A 21,110-nucleotide genomic window follows, 5' to 3' on the forward strand; every position below is an offset into this window, starting at 1 on the left:
ATTAAAGGATGCAAATCTAATTCAGATAGTCTTGAAATATTTTGTCGTCCCCTTGTCACAAGCCCATTGTGTCATCTGTGAGCTTGAACTGATTCTATTTGCTACAACATGCTGTTTTGAGCCCAGCTTTTTAGAATGTGTTACCATCAAAACAGAAAGTCTGCAGGAAAGTACACATACTGCCACGTCAAAAACCATTCTCCAATTTCAGATTCTCATTCAAAATAAGGAAGAGGCCTGGTGTGGTGGCTCATAGCTGTAATCCCAGCACTTCAGGGGGCCGAGGCGGACGAATCACTTGAGGTCAGGAGTTCAGGACCAGCCTGGCCAACATGGTGAAGCCCCATATCTACTAAAAATACAAAAATTAGCTGGGTGTTGTGGTGCATGCCTCTAATCCCAGCTACTTGGGATGCTAAGGCAGGAGAATCCCTTGAGCCGGGGAGACAGAGTTTGCAGTGAGCCGAGATCACGCCATTGCACTCCAGCCTGGGCAACAAGAGTGAAACTCCATCTCAAAAAAAAAAAAAAAAAAATGATAAGGAAGAGATGCTTTCTCATTGAAATTTATTTTTTAGCAAAACCAAAGTTTATTTTTAACTTTATTTTCACGTTATAGACTTTTTTTTCTTTCCCCAATGTTTAAGCATGTTGCCTGAAATTACTTTTCCATGCTAAAATTGACAGAAAAGGTGTAATTCTTTATAAACAGCATTTTGATCCAATGCAATAAAATAAGCTGTGTACGTAATTTTTCTTATAATCTTATATAAATATCTTCTGGAAGAAAATCGATAGGCTTCATCAGATTTCGAAAGCCTCCATGATGTTAAAAAGGTTAAGGATAATACCATGAAAATCTGACTATCTTGAGGAAAAGTCTATCTTTGTAACTTGCCTTCTCCCCACAGAATCTAGGAGAGTGACCGCACTTAATACTCAAGGATGTTAGTGATGATAATCATGGTTTTTTCATTTCCTAAAGGATATTGATCATGAGACAGAGTTAGCTGAGTAAACAGAAACATATATGGATTTTAATTTTAAAACTGAGTTCAAAACTGTCTTCCTTATAAAGTCAAGGAAGAAAACCTCTTTATTTAGTATCTTATGAATTGGAAAAGGAAGATCAGACTGGGAAGATGTAAAACAAAAATGTATTTCCTTTGTTTGCTACCACAAAATTATGGAATAGAATATGTTTCTTTACTTGTAGTGCAAGCATTTGTATACTGGGTTCATCAAAGTCAAAGTCTTTATCAATTAAAATAAACATCCTAAAGGTACTGATTTTGTTATGGACTGAACTGTGTCCTTTCAAAATTCATATGATGAAGTTCTTAAACCCTAGTAGCTTACTATCATTATCATTAGTAGTAGTAGTAGTAGTAGTAGTAGTAGTAGTAGTAGTAGTAGTATTTGTAGAGATGAGGTCTCTCTGTGTTGTTCAGGCAGGCCTTGAACTCCTGGCCTCAAGCAATCCTCCCATCTTGTCCTCCCAAACTCTGGGATAACAAGCATTAGCCACTGCACCCAGCCTTAAACTCTAGTAGCTTAAAATGTGACCTTATTTGAAGACAGGATCTTTACAGAGGTAATTAAGTGAAAATGAGGTCTTTAGAGTGTTGTCTAATCCAACATAACTGGTGTCCTTAAAAGGGGAAGAAGCATGGTCACAAACAGAAACATATGGAAGACACAAGGAGAAGATAGTCACCTACAAGCCAAGGGAAGAGGCCTGAAACACGTTTATCCCTCATGACTCTCAGAAGAAACCAATTCTGCTAATACCTTGATCCCAGACTTCCAGCCTCCACTGTAAGAAAATTAATTTCTGTTGTTTAAGCCATCTAGTCTGTGGCACTTTGTTATAGCATCACTAGCAAACTAATAGAGATATACAGAATAAATCCCAGGAGACTCCAGGTAAAGAAAGTGAACCCAGACTAAAGGACTTGAGGAAGCACTAAGCTGGGGCACAGAAGAAGATATGATGTATTAATTCCTCTGACCACCACCCTAGGGAAAGAAGAAACCTCTCTTAAAATACAGAGCTAGCTCTGAGGTTCCAAGTTTTCAGTTTCTTCACCATACATGAAAGCTATTAGATATACTATCCAAAGCAATCTATAGATTCAATGAAATCCCTATCAAAGTACCAGTGTCATTTTTCACATAAATAGAGGAAACAATCATAAAATGTGGGTGAATTCAAAAAAAAAGTCCAAATAGCCAAAACAATCCTGAGCAAAAGTAACAAAGCTGGAGGCATCACACTACCTGCCTTCAAAATATACTACAAGGTTATAGTAACCAAAAGCGAGAGCATAGTATTGGTACAAAAACAGACACATAGACCAAAACAACGGGATAGGGAACCCAGAAGTAAATCTATGTTTCTATGGACAATTGATTTTTAACAAAGGCGTCAAGAACATATATTGGGGAAAAGACACCCTTTTCAGTAAATGGTGCTGGGAGAACTGGATATCCATATGAAGAAGAATGAGAACGTACCCCTATCTCTCAACATATACAAAAATCAACTCATGATATATTAAAGATTCAAACATTAGACCCCAAACTATAAAACTACTGGCATAAAACATAGGGGAAATGCTTCACTACATTGGCTTGGGTACAGAATTTATGGCTAAGACCTCAAAAACACAAGCAACAAAACCAAAAATAGACAAAGGGAGCTATGTTAAATGAAAGGCTTCTGTACAATAAAGTAAACAATCAACAGAGTGAAGAGATAACCTGCTGAGTGGGAGAAAATATGTGTAAACCGTTCATCTGACTAGGGACTAATATCCTGAATATATAGGGAACTCAAACAACTTAACAGTGAAAAAACAAATAATCCCATTTTAAAAATGGGCACTCCAACCTTGGTTTGCATCTTGACCCTAGCCCTTGTTTCCCAGTGGGTTACTTTGGGAAAGTTGGTCAGAGTAAAATCTCAATTTCTTCAGATAATAACAGTGTCACCATCACAGGGTATTATGGAGATTAATGAGAAAATGCCTATAATCTTTTAACACAGGCCTGGCCCAGAGCGAGTAATCAAAAAATAAGAGCTAAAATAAAAATAACAGCAATACAACAAACAAGCATATGGTGCTTACTATGTACCAAGTACTGATCAAAGAACTTACACATATCAATTAATTTCATTCCCATACAGATGAGGAAACAAAGGCACAGACAAGTTGTGTAACCTGCTCAAGTTTACACAGCCAATGAACAAAGGGCCTAGAACAAACTCAGGTAGTCTGGCTCTAGAAACCATATTTTCAAACTATTAGACATACTATCTCTATTATTATCCATTGTTAAAGACACAGCCTTTATCTCTTTCTTGAGCTTTGAAATCACATGGTTTTGAAAAAAAAATTATCAAGATACCCTACAGACACCTCAAATACAACATGCTCAAAACCTAATCCCCCAAACCTGCTTCTCCACCTGTGCTCCTTTCTCAGGACTCGATGACATTGTCCTGGCAAGGGACTTGGTGTCAGATTGAGGTTAGGAGGCAAGACTTTACTCCAGACCAGACTGAAGATTGGCTGAAACATGAAAGAGGCACCAAAAGCAATTCTCCATAAGACACACCTGCCAGTATCATGACAGTTTATTGTTGCCATGGCAACACCTGGAAGTTGCCTTCTCTTTCCATGGCAATAGCTCAGAAGTTACCACACCTTTTCTCGAAACTTCTGAATAACCTGCTCTCAGTTTGCATATAATTATAAGTGGGTGTATATATGACTGCAGAACTGCCCCTTGGCAGCTACTCTCAAGCCCTGCTCGGCAGTAGCGGTCATGAAGCTCTAACACTGCCACCTCAATAAAGCTGTTTTCTTCTGCCACTGGGTCACTCTTGAACTCTTTCCTGAGCAAAGCCAAGAACCTTCCGAGGCTAAGACCCAATTTGGGGGCTTACCTGCCCTGCAAAAAATTAGGTTCCTTGCTTTCCCTTGACCCTCCCATATCCAATCATCCAAGTATTGATTTCTAATTCTATCCTTTTCTCTCTATCCCTAATACTTCCCTAATTCAAGACTTTATCCTCTCTGGCCTAGATAATGGCAATAGCCTTCTAACTAGTTTTCCTGCCTCTAGACTCAAAGACCCAATTTCTCCACAACGTACTTTCTCTGCAGATTTAAAATACAAATCTGAGCATTTCAATCTGGGCTAAAGGATTAATTGCTGTTTCACTAACATCATCCAGAAGACACTTCATATCTGACACCTACCTTTCCAGCCCCAACTCCCATCTTGCACCATGTCCCCCTTCCTTCTTGCATTTCAGCAATCTCCAGAGGCTCTTACACTCTCTCCATCTCTCACACACACATACACCCACACATGTGCACACATGCACACACACATGCACAGACACCGTGCTGTTTCACAAATACTATATTGGAGTCTGTGTTTTAAAATTATCAGCATAACTCCTAAGAATATATAAAACAATCACAGGGAATATATAATCACTTACTTCCTACCCTACCAATTCCCTCACTGACAAAATAACCACAAAATTAATTTACTTGTAGAAAAAAGTTTAAATCAGTTTTATAAGTAATTTTAAAAAATTATCTTTCAAGGACACTGAAGAACTTGCAGACAATCACCAAACAGTAACATTATTCATATACTGTTTTTACATTGTAATACCAGATTTATCTGAAATATAAGCTGACTGATTTCCTTCAGGATACATACTGTGACTAGCACTGTGACTAGCTATTATTTCTGTTTGTTGAAACCAAAAGGCTTCAAGGACACAGAAATGTTACTGCTGAAAAAGCACAGGGGACTTGATGCCGTTATCTTACTGCCCCCTGCTGCTATTATTGTGTGTTATAAATGAGGCCCAGGAAATTGTAAAGTGATGCAACCTTCTAATAACCTAAGCTTCCTCTTTTCTCAATTGCCAGTGTCTCTTTTAATCCATAAAAGCCATATTGAAAGCATGTAAAAAATTAACAGATGACCCTTGATAACCTATTCCCTATGATACAGCACCCAGAAAAAAAAATATTTATTTTTTCTTCAACCTTTAAGTTTCAGGGTGTATGTGCAGGATGTGCAGGTTTGTTACGTAGGTAAATGTGCGCCATGGTCGTTTGCCGCACAGATCAATCCGTCACTTAGGTATTAAGCCCAGCATCCATTAGCTATTCTTCCTAATGCTCTCCCCCTACACAGGCTCCAGTGTGTGTTTTTCCCAATGTGTCCATGTATTCTCATTGTTCAGCTCCCATTTATAAGTGAGACTATGTGGTGTTTGGTTTTCGGTTACTGTGTTAGTTTGCTGAGGATAACAACTTCCAGCTCCGTCCATGTCCCTGCAAAGGACATAATCTCATTCCTTTTAATGGCTGCATAGTATTCCATAATGTACATGTACCACATTTTCTTTATCTAGTCTACCACTGATAGGCATTTAGGTTGATTACGTCTTTGCTATTGTGAATAAGGCTGCAATGAACATACATGTGCATGTGTCTTTATAATAGAATGATTTATATTCCTCTGGATATATACCCAGTAATGGGATTGTCGGGTCAAATATTATTTCTGCTTCTAGATCTTTGAGGAATAGCCACATTGTCTTTCACAGTGGTTGAACTAATTTGCACTAGTGTAAACGTGTTCCTTTTTCTCTGCAACCTCACCAGCATCTGTTGTTTCTTTTTTTTTTTTTTTTTTTGGAAATGGAATCTCACTCTGTCGCCCAGGCTGGAGTGCAGTGGTGCGATCTCGGCTCACTGCAAGCTCCGCCTCCTGGGTTCACGCCATTCTCCTGCCTCAGCCTCCCAAGTAGCTGGGACTACAGGCACCCGCCACCTCGTCCCGCTAATTTTTTGTGTTTTTCGTAGAGACGGGGCTAATTTTTTGTATTTTTAGTAGAGACGGGATTTTACCGTGTTAGCCAGGGTGGTCTCAATCTCCTGACCTCGTGATACCCCTGCCTCTGCCTCCCAAAGTGCTCGGATTACAGGCGTGAGCCACCGCACCCAGCCCAACCTCTGTTGTTTCTTGACTTTTTAATAATTGCCATTCTGATTGATGTGAGATGGTATCTCATTGTGGTTTTTATTTGCATTTCTCTAATGATCAGTGACGTTGAGCTTTTTTTCATTTGTTTCTTGGCCAGATGAATGTCTTCTTTTGAGAAATATCTGTTCACATCGTTTGCCCACTTCTTAATGGGGTTGTTTGTTTTTTTCTTGTGTATTTGTGTAAGTTCCTTGTAGACACTGGACATTAAATCTTTGTCAGATTACAAAAATTTTCTCCCATTCTAGTAGGTTGTTCACTTGATGATAGTGTCTTTTGTGTTCAGAAGCTCTTTAGTTTAATTAGATCCCATTTGTCAATATTGCTAAAATGGCTGTATCACCCAAAGTAACTTATAGATGCAATGCTATTCTAGTTAAACTACCATTGACATTTGTCACAGAATTAGAAAAAACTATTTTAAAATTCACAAAGAATGGAAAAAGACCCCAAAGAGGCAAGACATCCTAAGCAAAAAGAGTGAAGCTGGAGGCAACATGCTATCTGATTTCAAACTATACCACAAGGCTACAGTAACCAAAATAGCAATGTACTGGTACAAAACAAGCACATAGATCAATGGAACAGAATAGAGAACTCAGAAATAAGACCACACATCTTCAACCATCTGATCTTCAACAAACCTTACAAAAATAAGCAATGGGGAAAGGATTCCCTATTTCTTAAATGGTGCTGGGAGAACTGGGTAGCCATATGCAGAAAATTGAAACTGGACCCCCTTCCTTACACCTTATACAAAAATTAACTCAACATGAATTAAAGACTTACATGCAAAACCCAAAATTATAAAAACCCTAGAAGAAAATCCAGACAATACCATTCAGGGCATAGGCAAGGGCAAAGATTTCATGACCCAAACGCCAAAAGCGAATGCAACAAAAGAAAAATTCGTTTCTTTTGTTTTACCCATGGTCAGAAGCTACTCTGAAGCCTGGAGTGAAAAGAAATAAGAACTAGTTCCTTTGTGTTATAATGTTACTTGACTTCACATCCTTGCAGGAGCAGTATTGTATAATGGTGGAATGCACAGGCTTGGGAGTCAAAGTCACCCACTCCGATCTTCTTTCAGCCTCCAGGACTTATTAGCTGTCTGACCCAGGGCAAGTCACTTATCTAAGGCGTAGCTATTTCAACTGGAAGAAAAATTATTAAATAAGAAGTTGTATGTAAAGCATGTGATTGTTGTATAATAAACAGAAGCTCTTCTTATTTATGAAGAATTGTAAAGTGGTGATTAACAATTTCAGTCAGACTAATTGGCAGCATCACGTGGAAACAGAACATCACTAAAAGTATTCGTCACTAAAGGCAACCCTAACTATTCGGGAATTAAGGTTTCTACAGGATACAAAAATTATATATTTAATTTTGGCTGCTCAGCCCTCAAAAACATTTGTATAATACATATTGCAGTTTTAATGGTTTTTCCTACTTTTACAAAGTTATAAGCACAGTATATTGAACCCAGAAATGTCTTTACCTCCAGTCTTTAATTAAAACCTAGCAGTGCCACATGTGATGGGTCACAGCTGTGGTCACACCTGCACTCTCAGCTACTAAGGAGGCTGAGGCGGGAGGATCACTTGAGCTCAGGAGTTCAAAGTTACAGTGAGCTATCACCATGCTGGTGCATCCCAGCCTGAGCAACACAGTCAAATGGCAAAATATCCTGTCTCTTAAACTAAACATTTTTAAAAAGTCAAAAATTTAAAACCTAGCAGAGAAAAATAAAATCATTTATAATGATATAGTCTAAAAATTACATAATTGTATATTTATCCAAACCCATCATTGTCCTTATATCTGTTATCTAGGATTAGCAAATTAGAATAAAAGAAGTGATATACTTCAATAAAAATTATATATTCTACCTACTTTGAGGTTTATTGTTAAATATATCCTGTATTGAAATGATTAGAAAGCAAGTAAGTGAACAAAGTTGTATTAGCATAATGTTTTAAACATTTATAGAGTCTAATTACAGATGTAACACATCAGTCATAAGATAAACACCTTCACGGAGGTCCCAATATTTTTCTGATAATTGACATGTACATGTAATATAGTACTTAAAAAATGGCACATAGTGCTTAAATGAGATAATTTGTAGTTTTCAGTCAAATTAAAGATGTTATAAATAAATTTTACTTAATATACTACCTTACAAAATAAAAATATTGTCAATTTTATATTTCAAATGTAAACCTTAAATCATCTAATAGAGGAAAAATTTTGGAAGATAGATACATTCTTCAAATAAATAACCATTACTATGTATTGAGCACCTACCATTCTTATAACAAGCACTGTACTAGCTAACTTTTGTTTACTTTTTCTAGTCTTCTAAACAATTGACCTAGTTGAGGAAAGAAACTTAGAGAAGTCAAGTTTCCCAAAGTCAGCGGCTTGCAAATTGCTAAACTGGGATTAGCTTGCTCTTCCCCCTATATCCTGCTGCCAAGAATTAGGCTTCCCATGAAAAACTAACAGCTCATTAACTTTTGAATTTTGTTTAAATGACATTTCTTATAAAAAAGTAATTTGCCAAAACTTTGTATAGCCCTATGCCCTTATAAAAGCAATAAGAGTCAGTAGATAGATGAATTTGTAATTCCTTGTAACTGACGTACATTAAAAATATAATGATGATTCTTATAGACAAATGCCACATATAAAATAAAAAGGGATAAAAAATAAAATGTTCTTTTTAATGCTAAACTTTGGTTTCTGTTTTCATACTATAATCTACAGGTGTCTAAAAAGTCGTATCTTAAATTTTAGAAATGGTAACAGTCTACTAAAATAGAATTTAAGTATAAATCAGAAAACAAAGTTTGCTCTGAAAAGAAAAATAAAAGATACCCATAATAAACTATGAAAAAAATGTCAACATTACTGATTATAAACCAAGTTAAAACAAGATGTCATTTTCACCCATCAGGTGAACAATGACTGCAGAATTCTATAAAGGCCAGTGTTGTTCATCTCTATTAGTGAGACCATTAATTGGAACAAAAGTTTTTGAAAGATAATTTTGCAATATCTATCTAAATTAAAATGTATGTACCCTTCACATCAGCAATTCCATTTAATCCTGGCAAAAGTATGCCATGGTATATATGTACATGATATTAACTATAAAATTTTTGGTAGAGAAAAAAATTTCCATAAAATAAATATTCACCAACAAGAAATTTCCTTTAAAATTGTCATATAGTGGTATCACAGCATGATGTGGTCAGTACAAAAATGTACTGATATGGACAGACACCCAAAATATATTGCTACATGGAAAAAGCAAGTTACCAAAAATTATGGCACCAGAGCCCAATTTGTTATTTGCGTATATATACGCACACATTTGCTTCCATATTATTAGCAAATTTCCGGAATTATATACAAAAAAACTGAAACCAGGAGTTGCCACTCGCAGAAGGAAGAGAGAAGGAAACATTTAGTTTTCAACTTTGTATTGTTTCATAAAGAGCAGCAATGACTTTATAAGAATTAAAAAAAATTACAACTCAAAATGGATTAAAGACTTAAATATTAAGACCCAAAACTATAAAACTACTAGAAGAAAATACTGAGAAAACACTGTAGGACATTGGTTAAGGCAAAGATTTTATGGGTAAAACTATAAAAGTACAGGTGACAAAAACAAAAATAGTCAAATGGGACTATAACAAACTGAAAAGCTTCTACATGGCAAAGGAAAAACAATGAACAGAATAAAGCAAAAATCTGTAGAATGGGAGAAAATATTTGTAAACTATGCATCTGACAATTGACTAATATATAAAATATACAAGGAACCCAAATAATTCAACAGCAAAAAACAACCTAATCAAAAAATTGCTGAAGGATCTGGGTAGACATCTCTCAAAACATACAAGTGAACAAGAGGTCTGTGAAAAAAAATACTCATCTTTACTAATCACCAGAGAATGCAAATCAAAACCGCAATAAGATATCCTTCACCCCAGTTAGAATTGCTATTATCAAAAGACAAAAAATAGCAAGCACTGGCAAGGATGTGGGAAAAGGGAACTCTTGATGAGAAAGTAAATTAGACCAGCCATTATGAAAAACATTATGAAGATAGGGAATTTCTCAGAAAACTAAAAATAGAACTAGTATAGTGATAGGGTTTGGCTGTGAGCCCACCCAAATCTCATCTTGATTTGTAGCTCCCATAATTCCCACATGTTGTGGGAGGGATCCAGTGGGAGATAACCAAATCACGGTGACAGATATCCCCCGTACTGTTCGTGTGATAGTGAATAAGTCTCTCAAGATCTGATGATTTTATAAGAGGTTTCCCCTTTCCCTTGTCTCTCACTGTCTCTTGCTGCTACCATGTAAGAAATGGCTTTCGCCTTTCACCACGATTGTGAGGCCTCCCCAGCCACATGGAACTAAGAGTCCATTAAACTTCTTTTCCTTTATAAATTATCTAGTCTTGGGTATGTCTTTATCAGCAATGTGAAAATGGACTAATACACATAGGATACAACAATCCCACTATTTATCCAAAGGAAAAAAAATAAGTATATCAGAGAGATATCTGCATCCCGTGTTTATTGCAGCACTATTCACAATGGCCAAGGTATGGAGTCAATCTAAACGTCCATCAACAGATGAATGGATTAAAAAAAAATGTGGTATATATACACAATGGAATATTACTCAGTCATAAGAAAAATGGGGTCCTGTCATTTGTTGCAGCAACACAGATGGAACTAGAGGCCATTATCTTATGTGAAATAAGGCAGGCATGGAAAGACAAGTATCTCACGTTGTCACTCATATGTGGGAGCTAAAAAAATTGAAATCATAGACAGCGGAATTATTGTTATGAGTATTAGAGGATAGGAAAGATGGGAGGAGAGAAGGATAGGGAGAGGCCAGATAATGGGTACAAAACAGCTAGAGGGGAGGAATAAATCCTAGTGTTCTATAGCACTTCAGGGTGACTATAATCAACAACAACATTGTGTGTGTTCAAAAAGCTAGAAGAAAGAATCTTACATGTTCCCAACACAAAGAAATGTTTGAGGCGCTGGTTACCCTTATTACCATGATCATTACACATTGTATGCATGTATCAAAATATCACTCTCTATGCCATAAATATGTACAATTAGGACATGTCAACTAAAATTAAAAGAGAAAAAAGAATAAAAAAGATTTTAGGCTAATCTAATGTAAAAAACTGTACAAGTGGTTCAGTTTTAAAAACTTCAAGCTTAAAAATGCATAATTTTTTTTAATTTTTAAAAAATGCATAATCATTTGAATTATTTTTATTGCTTTTTAGAGTTCAGTCTCAATTCAGATATTAAACAAAGCTTAAACATAAAGAGCGGGGCGCGGTGGCTCAAGCCTGTAATCCCAACACTTTGGGAGGCTGAGACGGGCGGATCACAAGGTCAGGAGATCGAGACCATCCTGGCTAACACGGTGAAACCCCGTCTCTACTAAAAAATACAAAAAACTAGCCGGGCGAGGTGGCGGGCGCCTGCGGTCCCAGCTACCCCGGAGGCTGAGGCAGGAGAATGGCGTAAACCCGGGAGGCGGAGCTTGCAGCGAGCTGAGATCCGGCCACTGCACTCCAGCCTGGGCGACAGAGCCAGACTCAGTCTCAAAAAAAAAAAAATAAAAATAAAAAAATAAAGAAATGAGATCTGTAACAAGTAAAACATTCTCCTTTTTTCTCATGAAAAATGTAATGCCTCAAAAAAACTAAGATCCTGAAAACTTGTGCCATCATTTGAGAGTATCTAGACAACTGGATTTGGAATATGTGGTTTCATCTCTTTTTGTTTCTAGGGAGGCATGTGGAAAGGAAGGAGGAGATAGTAATATTTGTACAGATCAGACTAGGCAAGAAATTCAAATACAACTGCTCTGCGCTTTAACAGAGTCGAAGGTTAATTGTATACACTGAAGATATTCCTTTCATTCCTGTGCAAATTAGAGTCTTCAATGGCACCAGAGAAAGCAAAAAAATACTAATTCTTTTCTCTTATCTCTTCCCTCCTTTTGATTTCTTTTCCACCCATCCTTTTTCCTTCTCCCTCTCTCTCTGTATTATGAGCAGAGGAGAAACATAAATATCCAAGCACTCTAAGTCTTATTGATGGGTTGTATTGAAAGGGTTTTCACTTTCAAGTTCTTAAACACTCTATATCAAGTTTTATTTATCAAAATGTCAGTGTCTTGTGCAGAATGATAGTGTTGAAACAATTCTGGCAGCTTTGCAGGTGAAACGCATAATATGAGTTTCTGCACTCTAAACTGTAGTATTTACATAAGCTATTGATTCCTGGAATACAAATCCCTGAACTCATGGTTGAGAATTCATAAAATATAGCAGTGTTTGTCAAGTTCAAAGGAAATTATCATTTTCTAAGTATAGTTATTCAGACAGAACTTTCCAAAAATGATCTTTCAACAAGAGCTGTTCTTTTCCGAGATTTAATTAGTTGAAAAAGCACCCTTTAAGATGGACATATTGTTCATTTCAGCTAACCTGTGCAATCACAAACTCACCACAGAAGAAATGATAAGAAACAAAATATTAACAATGAACATTGTGGTAGAGACTGTGGAGGATGAGGTATTGTAGAAAATTGGAGGAGATCCTTCTGTCTCCACGGGAGGCTTTAGAGAGGCATCTATACAGACACCATCAGCAATACATACATCAACAGCATCAGTGTCTTTTACATCAGCTTTCTCCTTACAACTCAAGTTGGTATAACAGCTGCAATAAAATTTTTCAGAAAATTCCTCCAGGTCTTCAACTGTTGGTTTTCCATGTACTGTGAACTTTCCACCTTTCCCCAGTCGAATATCAAAATTGTCTGGGTTGAGGTGAAGATAGTCACTTGAATTCCAGTCCTTCCTTATACACACTCCTTGCTCCTGGCAAAGCACTTGGCTACACATTTTGGCTGCTAGTGTGACGTTGATTATGTAAGGATTCAGTATAGTCTCCATGTAAGTGTCTAGGAGCATGCAAGATTTCTGTAAAATTATAAGACAGAATATCAAAGGACAAGTTAGTTGATATGTGAATTAATTTAGTGTACTAAGCAATTTTTTACAGAAGAATGCAAAACCAGAGGTAGCAAGAAGTAGAAGATAATTTCTTTTTTACCTTAACCAACAAGATTATTCCAATTGCTTTTTGTAAGACTTACAAGTTTCACATGCCACTTCATTCCACTGAATTACTGACTAATTGAGGCTTAATATTCCTTTCCCTTGCTCTTCCTCCATAATTCATAACATTATCCGGGGATAGAATGCTACAGCTGTTACAGTATGTTAGAGTATGGTCTCTAGGATCCATTTGCCCTGATTGGAGTCCCAGTTCCATTAGTGACTAGCTGTAGGAACTTGGGAATTTCTTAAGCTTTCTAAGTCTTAGTTTCCTATCTGGGTGACTTTGGGCAAGTTGATTAACTTGATTATGCTTCAGCTTTATCATCTGGAAAATAAGGATAATTATGATGCTTACCTCATAAAGTTGTTATGAAAATAGATTTTAAAAGAACAATACATATAAATGTGCTGAACACAGGGGCATACCATATCTTCAGTTGACCCTCAATAAATTACAAATAAATGTAAGAAACACTACATTTGTCAGACAATTTTTTTCCTGAGACAAATTCTCATTCTGTCGCCCAGGCTGGAGTACAGTGGTGCAGTCTTGGCTCACTACACCTTTGATCTCCTGGATGCAAGCAATCCTCCTGTCTCAGCCCCCTGAGTAGCTGGAACTATAGGCATATGCCACCAAATCTGTCTAATTTTGGTTTTATTCTGTGGTAGAAGTGAGGTCTTACTATGTTGCCCAGGCTGGTCTCGAACTCCTGGGCTCAAGCAATCTTCCCACCCCATCCTTCCACAGTGTTGGGATTACAGGCATGATCCACCATGCCTCGCCTGCCAGACAAGTTTAAATAGCATGGAAAAGGCTTATAATTTGGCTTATAAATTGCTGGTTCAAATACGTTAAACAGGTTCAACTGAGTATACTTTCTACTAAATGTTTTGTATAGTCAAGTTATGGGTGAATAATGACAACTCTTTTACAGATTTGGCAGACTATGAGTGATGACTAACTAAAATGATTCATCTTGAGACTGGCATGTTCTAAACCCTGGACACTATCCTCTAAGAAATATTGAAGTTGATCACTTTTTTTCATATTCAACAGTTCCATTGAATGAGGTAGTTGTGCTAGTCCTTTTTCAGGCCAAAGGAAGTGGTGGTGGTAGATATGCAGGCATGTGAAGGAATCTCGGCAGCTTCCATCTGAATATATTTCTTTTCATCTTCCTTGAGATGATGTCATCTATTGTTGGCAGAATAACTGATTGCCAAAATTGTCTGCATCCTAATTCCCTGGAACCTGTGACAATGTGAGCTTACATGGCAAAAGAGACTTTGCAGATGTGATTAAGGAATGAATCTTGAGAAGGGGAGATTATCCTGAATTATCACGATGGACTCAATGTAACTACATGACTCTTTGAAAGTGTAGAAAGTTTTCAAGCTGAGTTAGAAAGATGAAGTGAAGGAAGGAGAAATTCAAAGTGTAAGAGAGATTCAATGCGCCTTGGCTGACTTTCAAGATAGAAGAGGGCCCTGAGCTAAGGAATGTACTGGCCTCTAAAAGCTGGAAATAGCCATTTGCCAATAGCCAGCCAGATAATGGGGATCTCATTGCTACAAGCACAAGGAAGTGAATCTGCCAACAACCCAAATGAGCAAGTATCTTCTCCTAGAAAGGAATTCAGCCCTGCTGTCACCTTGATTTTAGTCCATTGAAACTCATATTGGACTTCTGATCTAAGAACTATAAGATAACAAATTTCTTTTATTTTTTTAAACCACTAAGTTTGTTGTAATTTTTATGAAAGCAATAGAAAACTAATACACCATCCATCTTCTTAACAATCCAATAGTTTTGAATGGTGTTTAGAATGAAATTCAACTTCTTCTCTTGACTTGTGCACAATGTGACACGGTATAATCCTTTCCTCCTCTTGTACAACCTTCCCACATCCATTCTACCTTAGACATAGTAGCTATTTCACTAGCACGGCAGGTTCATTTCAAACTGCACTTACTGTTCCCACTGCTTGGAATGGTCTTTCCTCTAATTTTTACCACAATTGACTTCATCCTGTCATTCAGATGGCAGCTTCAAATTAGACAACGCCCTTCTCTGATATCTTCCTTGTTAAATTCTCCACATCTCTGTTTTAATTCTCTGTGTAGCACTTACCATATCAAAAATGTTTCTTACTTGTGTACTTTTTAAGTACTCATAAGTTCCAAGAGTACATAGACTTTCTCAATATTCTTCAACACAATGTTCCCAGTACAAGGGAAATGAGAATTTATACCAAGTTCAAATAACATTGCAGCTGCTTTCTCAACTCCACAGAGACAAGGGTTACACAAAGAGGAGTAAAAGGGTGAGAATGACTTGAGAATCGTTAACCTGCCTACTTTGTAGTCTATGGAAATACATTAAAAGTGGCTCTCTAACAGATAAGACCTGGTTCTTATCATTTGTGTGTGTGTGTGTGTGTGTGTATATATATATATATATCTCCATGGTGTAAATCCTCCTGCCATGGCCAATTTCAAGCTACCTCCCAAACATTACTGAATGCAGATCTGGGAATCAAGTATACCACCATTACACATTATGGTAGCATGCCATGAAGTAGCACATTATTACATAGTATTTCCATTTATAAAGGTATGAAAGATGTAAATAATCTCAAGAGCATGGACCATGGTAAAATGAGGTAAAATAATTGATATATTGAAATGTGTCACCTGTTTTTAACATAGTTTTTATTGTAAGTTTTTATCATTTAATTTTTAATAATGGCAGTGATTAACAACTGGCTCACAAAATCCCTGAATATTTAACAATTAGGTCTCAGTTGGGACCAGTAGGGCTGACTCTGTCACACCACCAGATCTAATAAAATGGAATGAAAAGAAATGGCTCATTTGCATTTGTTTTATGTCAATTCCAGTAACTGCAAGTAAACCTGCAATTATCGGTTTCTTAAGTTGTCAATGAATCAGAGAAAACATGACAAGTAATCCATGACTATTGATTGCAAATGACATAGAAAAAAGGGGAAGTAATGATAGATCTATTATTTAAAATAATCAGTAGTTGAGAAAGGTAGCAGAAATATATACAACAGAATCTATAAGGGACAATTTTGGGACAATGCCACTAAGAAGAAAATAATCATATAAAAGTTGAAGGATTGTCTCTGGTATGGATAATACTGAAGATGATTTGAGAGACATAGTAGTAGAATTTGAATCTAAGCTTAAAGGGCCACTAAAAAACAAGTGTGACACTTAAATAGTATGTCATGTCATCCTATTCATTGAGGAATGCCTGATTCACTCCTCCTCAGAGTAAGAGTGGAGTTCTCAGTTTTTTTAAAAAAAGAAAAGAAAATAGTATGGAGAATTTATAAATATGTATAAGTTTTTAAATAATAGGACATTTGAGAAGGGAGTTTATGGATTTGGGGAAACAACTAATAAAAATTAAGAATTTACTTAAGAAAATTATCATTTTACAATGATTTTCTGACACATAAAATACTTTACCAAGGGTCACATACCCTTTTCTTAACTTACATTTTCTGTTACTCCTTTATATTAGAGATCCAATTAGAGGCAAAAGAGTTATACAAAATAGGCAGATGGGCTCCGATTACCTTAAAAAATTCTCATAAATGTAACTGCTGTTAAGTATTTTTAAATAAAGACTATGTCTATTCTATCCAAACAATAAGAGATGAATACAATGCTTCTCAAAGGCTTTCTTAGACTACTAGAGTGTAGACTATTTGCTAAAATCCTAAGATAGGACCCTTGGGCCATGAGCTTCATCTGGCATTCTTCATGGCATGTTCATCATTGGTGTTTCCACATCCACCAGAGAAGAAAAAATTCAGCTTCAACTCAGCAATGTCCATAGGACAGCTTTCCTCTTAGGTCAAGAAGGTTGATGAGGTGGGGGATAAAGATCTGATATACAGAATTAAACAAGAATGAAAATAAAGGAACAAGGATCTATCTTCCGATACAAAACACCATGCCAGAAAATTAAGATTGTAGTCTTGTTTTTGTTACTTAATAGTCATGTAGCCTAGAGAAAATCAATTATTCACTGAATTTCTATTTCCCCACTGGAAAACGGGTATACTATTTTCTGCCTTACAACCACCACACAAATGTATTTTGATTCAGCCAGTAATACTTCAGCACCTATTACTGCCTGCTAAGCATAGTACTACTTATTTTCTTATTTAATACCAAAACAATCCCCAAAAACGTTAAACATAGAAATATTTTCACCTATTTTCTACCAATTCAACTTACCATACTTCGCGTTATACTGAGGCTTCCCCATATTACAATTCCAGAAGCACCCAGAGCAACAGTTTCACCAAGCGTAGACACAAGTTCTTCCTGGAAAGTGTGACAGAAAGAGTTAGCAGATAAAAACGAAATGAAAGTGCTATACATAGGACAGTAACACCGAAGCTAAGCATGCTGACCCAATAATAATAATTTTAATATTTCCCCATTATTTCTATCTCTTACACAGCCATTGCCTTACTATAAAACAAATAAGATACTATTACTGTTTCAATCACTTCTATTGAAAAGACAGCAGGCCTAAGAAATTAAAAAAAAAAAAAGAAACTGAGTTCAGACACTGTCTATACTACCTAATTCTCCCTGCCTACTAAGAGATAAAGACATTACATTAAAGATTAAGCATATTCTTATTTTGCATTCATAAAATAATGTAGAACTACTTGTGTATACATTCCTAATATTAAAAACTAGATTTCACTCCCTTCGAAAATAATATTAAATTTCAATAAACGTATTTTGTGAATTTCATTTCATAGCCCTCATACCTTGATTTACTTACTCGAGAAAGGAATTTCAAAACTTGATCAGTAAAAACTAGGCGGGCATAGACAAAAACCGGAAGTGGATTTTTTGCATCAGGTATTTTGGAAACCCTGATGGCTTCCCGAACTCGATTGCGCACATAGAGTGCAGCAACTACAACAGACTGCTGAGTGTTCAGATAAATGGATGGGTAAAGGGCAGTGCTTTCATTCCATAACCAGCTGAGATCATCATTTCTTTTTATTTCTACATCGAAGCAACTTCCATTGTAGCCAGGTTTCCTATAGTGATGGTTGTAACAATCCGGAAAAAGATAATAACCCCACAAGTGATTTGGCCGAAGTGATCTTCCCAATTTTATAGTCTCTAGCATGAAATCCTTCCCTGCCTTTTCAAATTCTTGTTTAGCTTTGTCAGTGGCCTGTGGGAGACTAAGCTGTACATTTTGTTGCTGAACCAATTCAATAGACCTATTCCTGTAAACATCTTTAGGTTTCCAGTTTCTTGCCCAAGTGGGTCTCCATTCTTCCCAGTCAATAACAGCCATTCCCAAATTGTCTACTGGCATATAAAAAAGAATGTCTTGCTTAGATTTGTCCAGATGGTCTTGCAAGGAAACCTTCTGGGGGATTCCTCCATGCACAGTTACTCCTGTGGTTAGGTCTATATATGGATAGTAGCCAAGTCTATCAACATAAAATATTGTAACACCTTGCCCGGTGACGTTTATTCGGGGGCTTCCCATTAAAGTGAAGAGGCTCATATCTAGTGGCTCATTAAATTTTCCAAGACAAAATTCACTTGGGGCATTCCAGGCCCAGAGGAAAGGCACATTTGGAATAATAGGGGGTGCTCTGAAATTCAGAGTTAAGCAACACGGAATCAGAAGGAAGGTGAAAACTATCTGTGATACTCCACTTGATTTAACAAAGCTTCTGAAAAAGATGTGCTTGAATTTTAGCACTCCCATTGTAAAGAGTAATGACTATGAAAACATTTATTTCTTCCTACATACGTTGGTTTACCCAATATTTGATGCAAAGTGTGAGCACAGATGAAAGGGAATGGAATGAATTCACTTTGGTGGATAAAGAGGTATAATGATTAAGTTACATTTAAATATTATTATTCTTGTTTCATGTTTCAGGATTGTTTTGCAAGTTGCGTCACCTATAACTGAAAAAAGAAATACAGAATACATTGTTATGATGCATTTCATAATAAAGAATGTAAGCTTCACCAAGTTCTCAACTTTAAGTGCAGGGGGTTTAATTTCATCTTAGAAGATGGAGGACCCACTCCTGTGTTTGAATCTATGAAATTATTTCCTTTCATGTATGATACAAACTCTATACTAGTTAACATTTTTCTCATCTTTCCAAATCACTACTGGGCCTACAGAAAGGAGACTGTAGCTATTTTCCTTTTGCCTTTCTGGCTGTACATAATGCTGTACCAAGCAATGCCTTAGCAAAAGCCCATTGGAGGAAAATAAATTCCAAGTTGATCCTCTCATTCTGTTTATTGCTTCCTGAAAGACCACTTGCTAGCTGTCTTCCATATACTGAAAACAACCTTTCATAGAATTCTGAAATTTCATCTTTCTCTTTCTTTCTTCTTTTTTCTCTTTTTTCACATTTTTTTTTTTTATCAAAGGGGAGCAAACTCACTTCTGCCAGAAGTAGTAAATCAACAGTTTGGCTGAATGTATTGAATCAACCAAAAACTTCTACCAAACAAGTTGAAAGGCTCCTTGGTACACTCCTCAATCACATCTTACAATAATGTACTCTCATGTCTAAAGTTAATAAAACATTTTACTACTTTCCATTTTCTACTAAAAGGATTGGCTCTAGCCTAACTTAAGAAAAGCAATATATAGATTTTGGTCTTTTTATAGTGTTTGATAAGTAAGATTGTCTTGTCATTCTGATTGTGACAAAGCAAGGTGTTATAGCACATACTCTGGCTGTATTAAACCACAAAAGTGGTACAATAAAATGGTCTGGGCTCAAGAAATTAAACTATGTATATACTCAGCATTTAGGATTTGCAAAAATTACCTGCAAGAAGATATATTTAAATGTTCTGTGATTCTAGGAGGGAATTGGAAACTTTCTTTTAAATTAGATTAGTAGTATACTGCTTTATGAAAGTATAACAAGAATTATACTATTCTTCCCAGGAACATGTGTCCTTACCATAGCAAATTATCCAGTGATTTCCATTGCTGAAAAATATATGACTCTAAAGAGATCACCATATCAGAATAAAATAAAATTATAAAGACTATTATAGTCTCATGTTTTGAAGATAGTGAATTTTTCCCTTCATGTTTAGAACATACAAAGTACCTAAAGATTTTTGTAGCTTAAATACTCATAAATTTCTTTATTCAGGACCTAGATAATCTTCACCTAAAATAATATTAGGGGGAAAAACGAATTGCTTTTAAATACCAACTGTCAATACTAATGCCTGAATGGCAGGGACAGGGAAAAGAAAATGGAATAAAGGATTAACTTTCCCTGTATCTCAGGGAAGGAGTAAGCTAATCCTACTGAAATTAACATTTAAATCTATTTACACGTGTTCATTTTATGTAAGAAAAAGATGGGGGACCGGGCTCAATGGCTCATGCCTGTAATCCCAGCACTTTGGGAGGCCAAGGTGGGCGGATCACCTGAGGTCAAGAGTTTGAGACCAGCCTGACCAACATGGTGAAACCTCATCTCCACTAAAAATACAAAAATTAGGCAAGCGTGGTGGTAGGCTCCTGTAATCCCAGCTAGTCAGGAGGCTGAGGCAGGAGAACCACTTCAACCCAGGAGGCGGAGGTTGCAGTGAGCCGAGATAGCACCACTGCACTTCAGCCTTGGTGACAGAATGAGACTCTGTCTCAAAAAAAAAAAAAAAAAAAGAAAAGAAATGAAAAACATGGGGCAGAATGAGCCTGTTGAGAATGTCTCTACCCACAGAAGTCTTCAAAAAAGAATGGACACTTCTAT

The 21,110-nt window shown here is 36.5% G+C and overlaps 1 protein-coding gene across 4 annotated transcripts in view; it reads right to left on the bottom strand.

Moving 5' to 3' along the window:
- Positions 1-576: 576 nt before the first annotated feature.
- Positions 577-21,110, bottom strand: part of SPAM1 (sperm adhesion molecule 1 (PH-20 hyaluronidase, zona pellucida binding)) — a 46,383-nt gene continuing 25,849 nt past the window's right edge. For 3 of the 4 annotated variants that reach the window (XM_011995943.1, XM_011995941.1, XM_011995942.1), the window contains 3 exons: positions 18,119-19,278; positions 17,557-17,646; positions 12,572-13,137 (listed from right to left, as the gene is read on the bottom strand). In XM_011995943.1, the coding sequence (XP_011851333.1) occupies positions 12,649-13,137; positions 17,557-17,646; positions 18,119-19,072 (1,533 nt within the window). In that variant the 5' untranslated portion in view covers positions 19,073-19,278 and the 3' untranslated portion in view covers positions 12,572-12,648. Of the gene's footprint in view, positions 980-1,717; positions 1,817-12,571; positions 13,138-17,556; positions 17,647-18,118; positions 19,279-21,110 lie in introns of those variants that run through there. The other variant, XM_011995940.1, reaches the window with a different exon arrangement.

This window comes from Mandrillus leucophaeus, unplaced genomic scaffold (genome assembly GCF_000951045.1).
Source record: "Mandrillus leucophaeus isolate KB7577 unplaced genomic scaffold, Mleu.le_1.0 Scaffold5, whole genome shotgun sequence".
Classification (NCBI taxonomy): Eukaryota; Metazoa; Chordata; class Mammalia; order Primates; family Cercopithecidae; genus Mandrillus; species Mandrillus leucophaeus.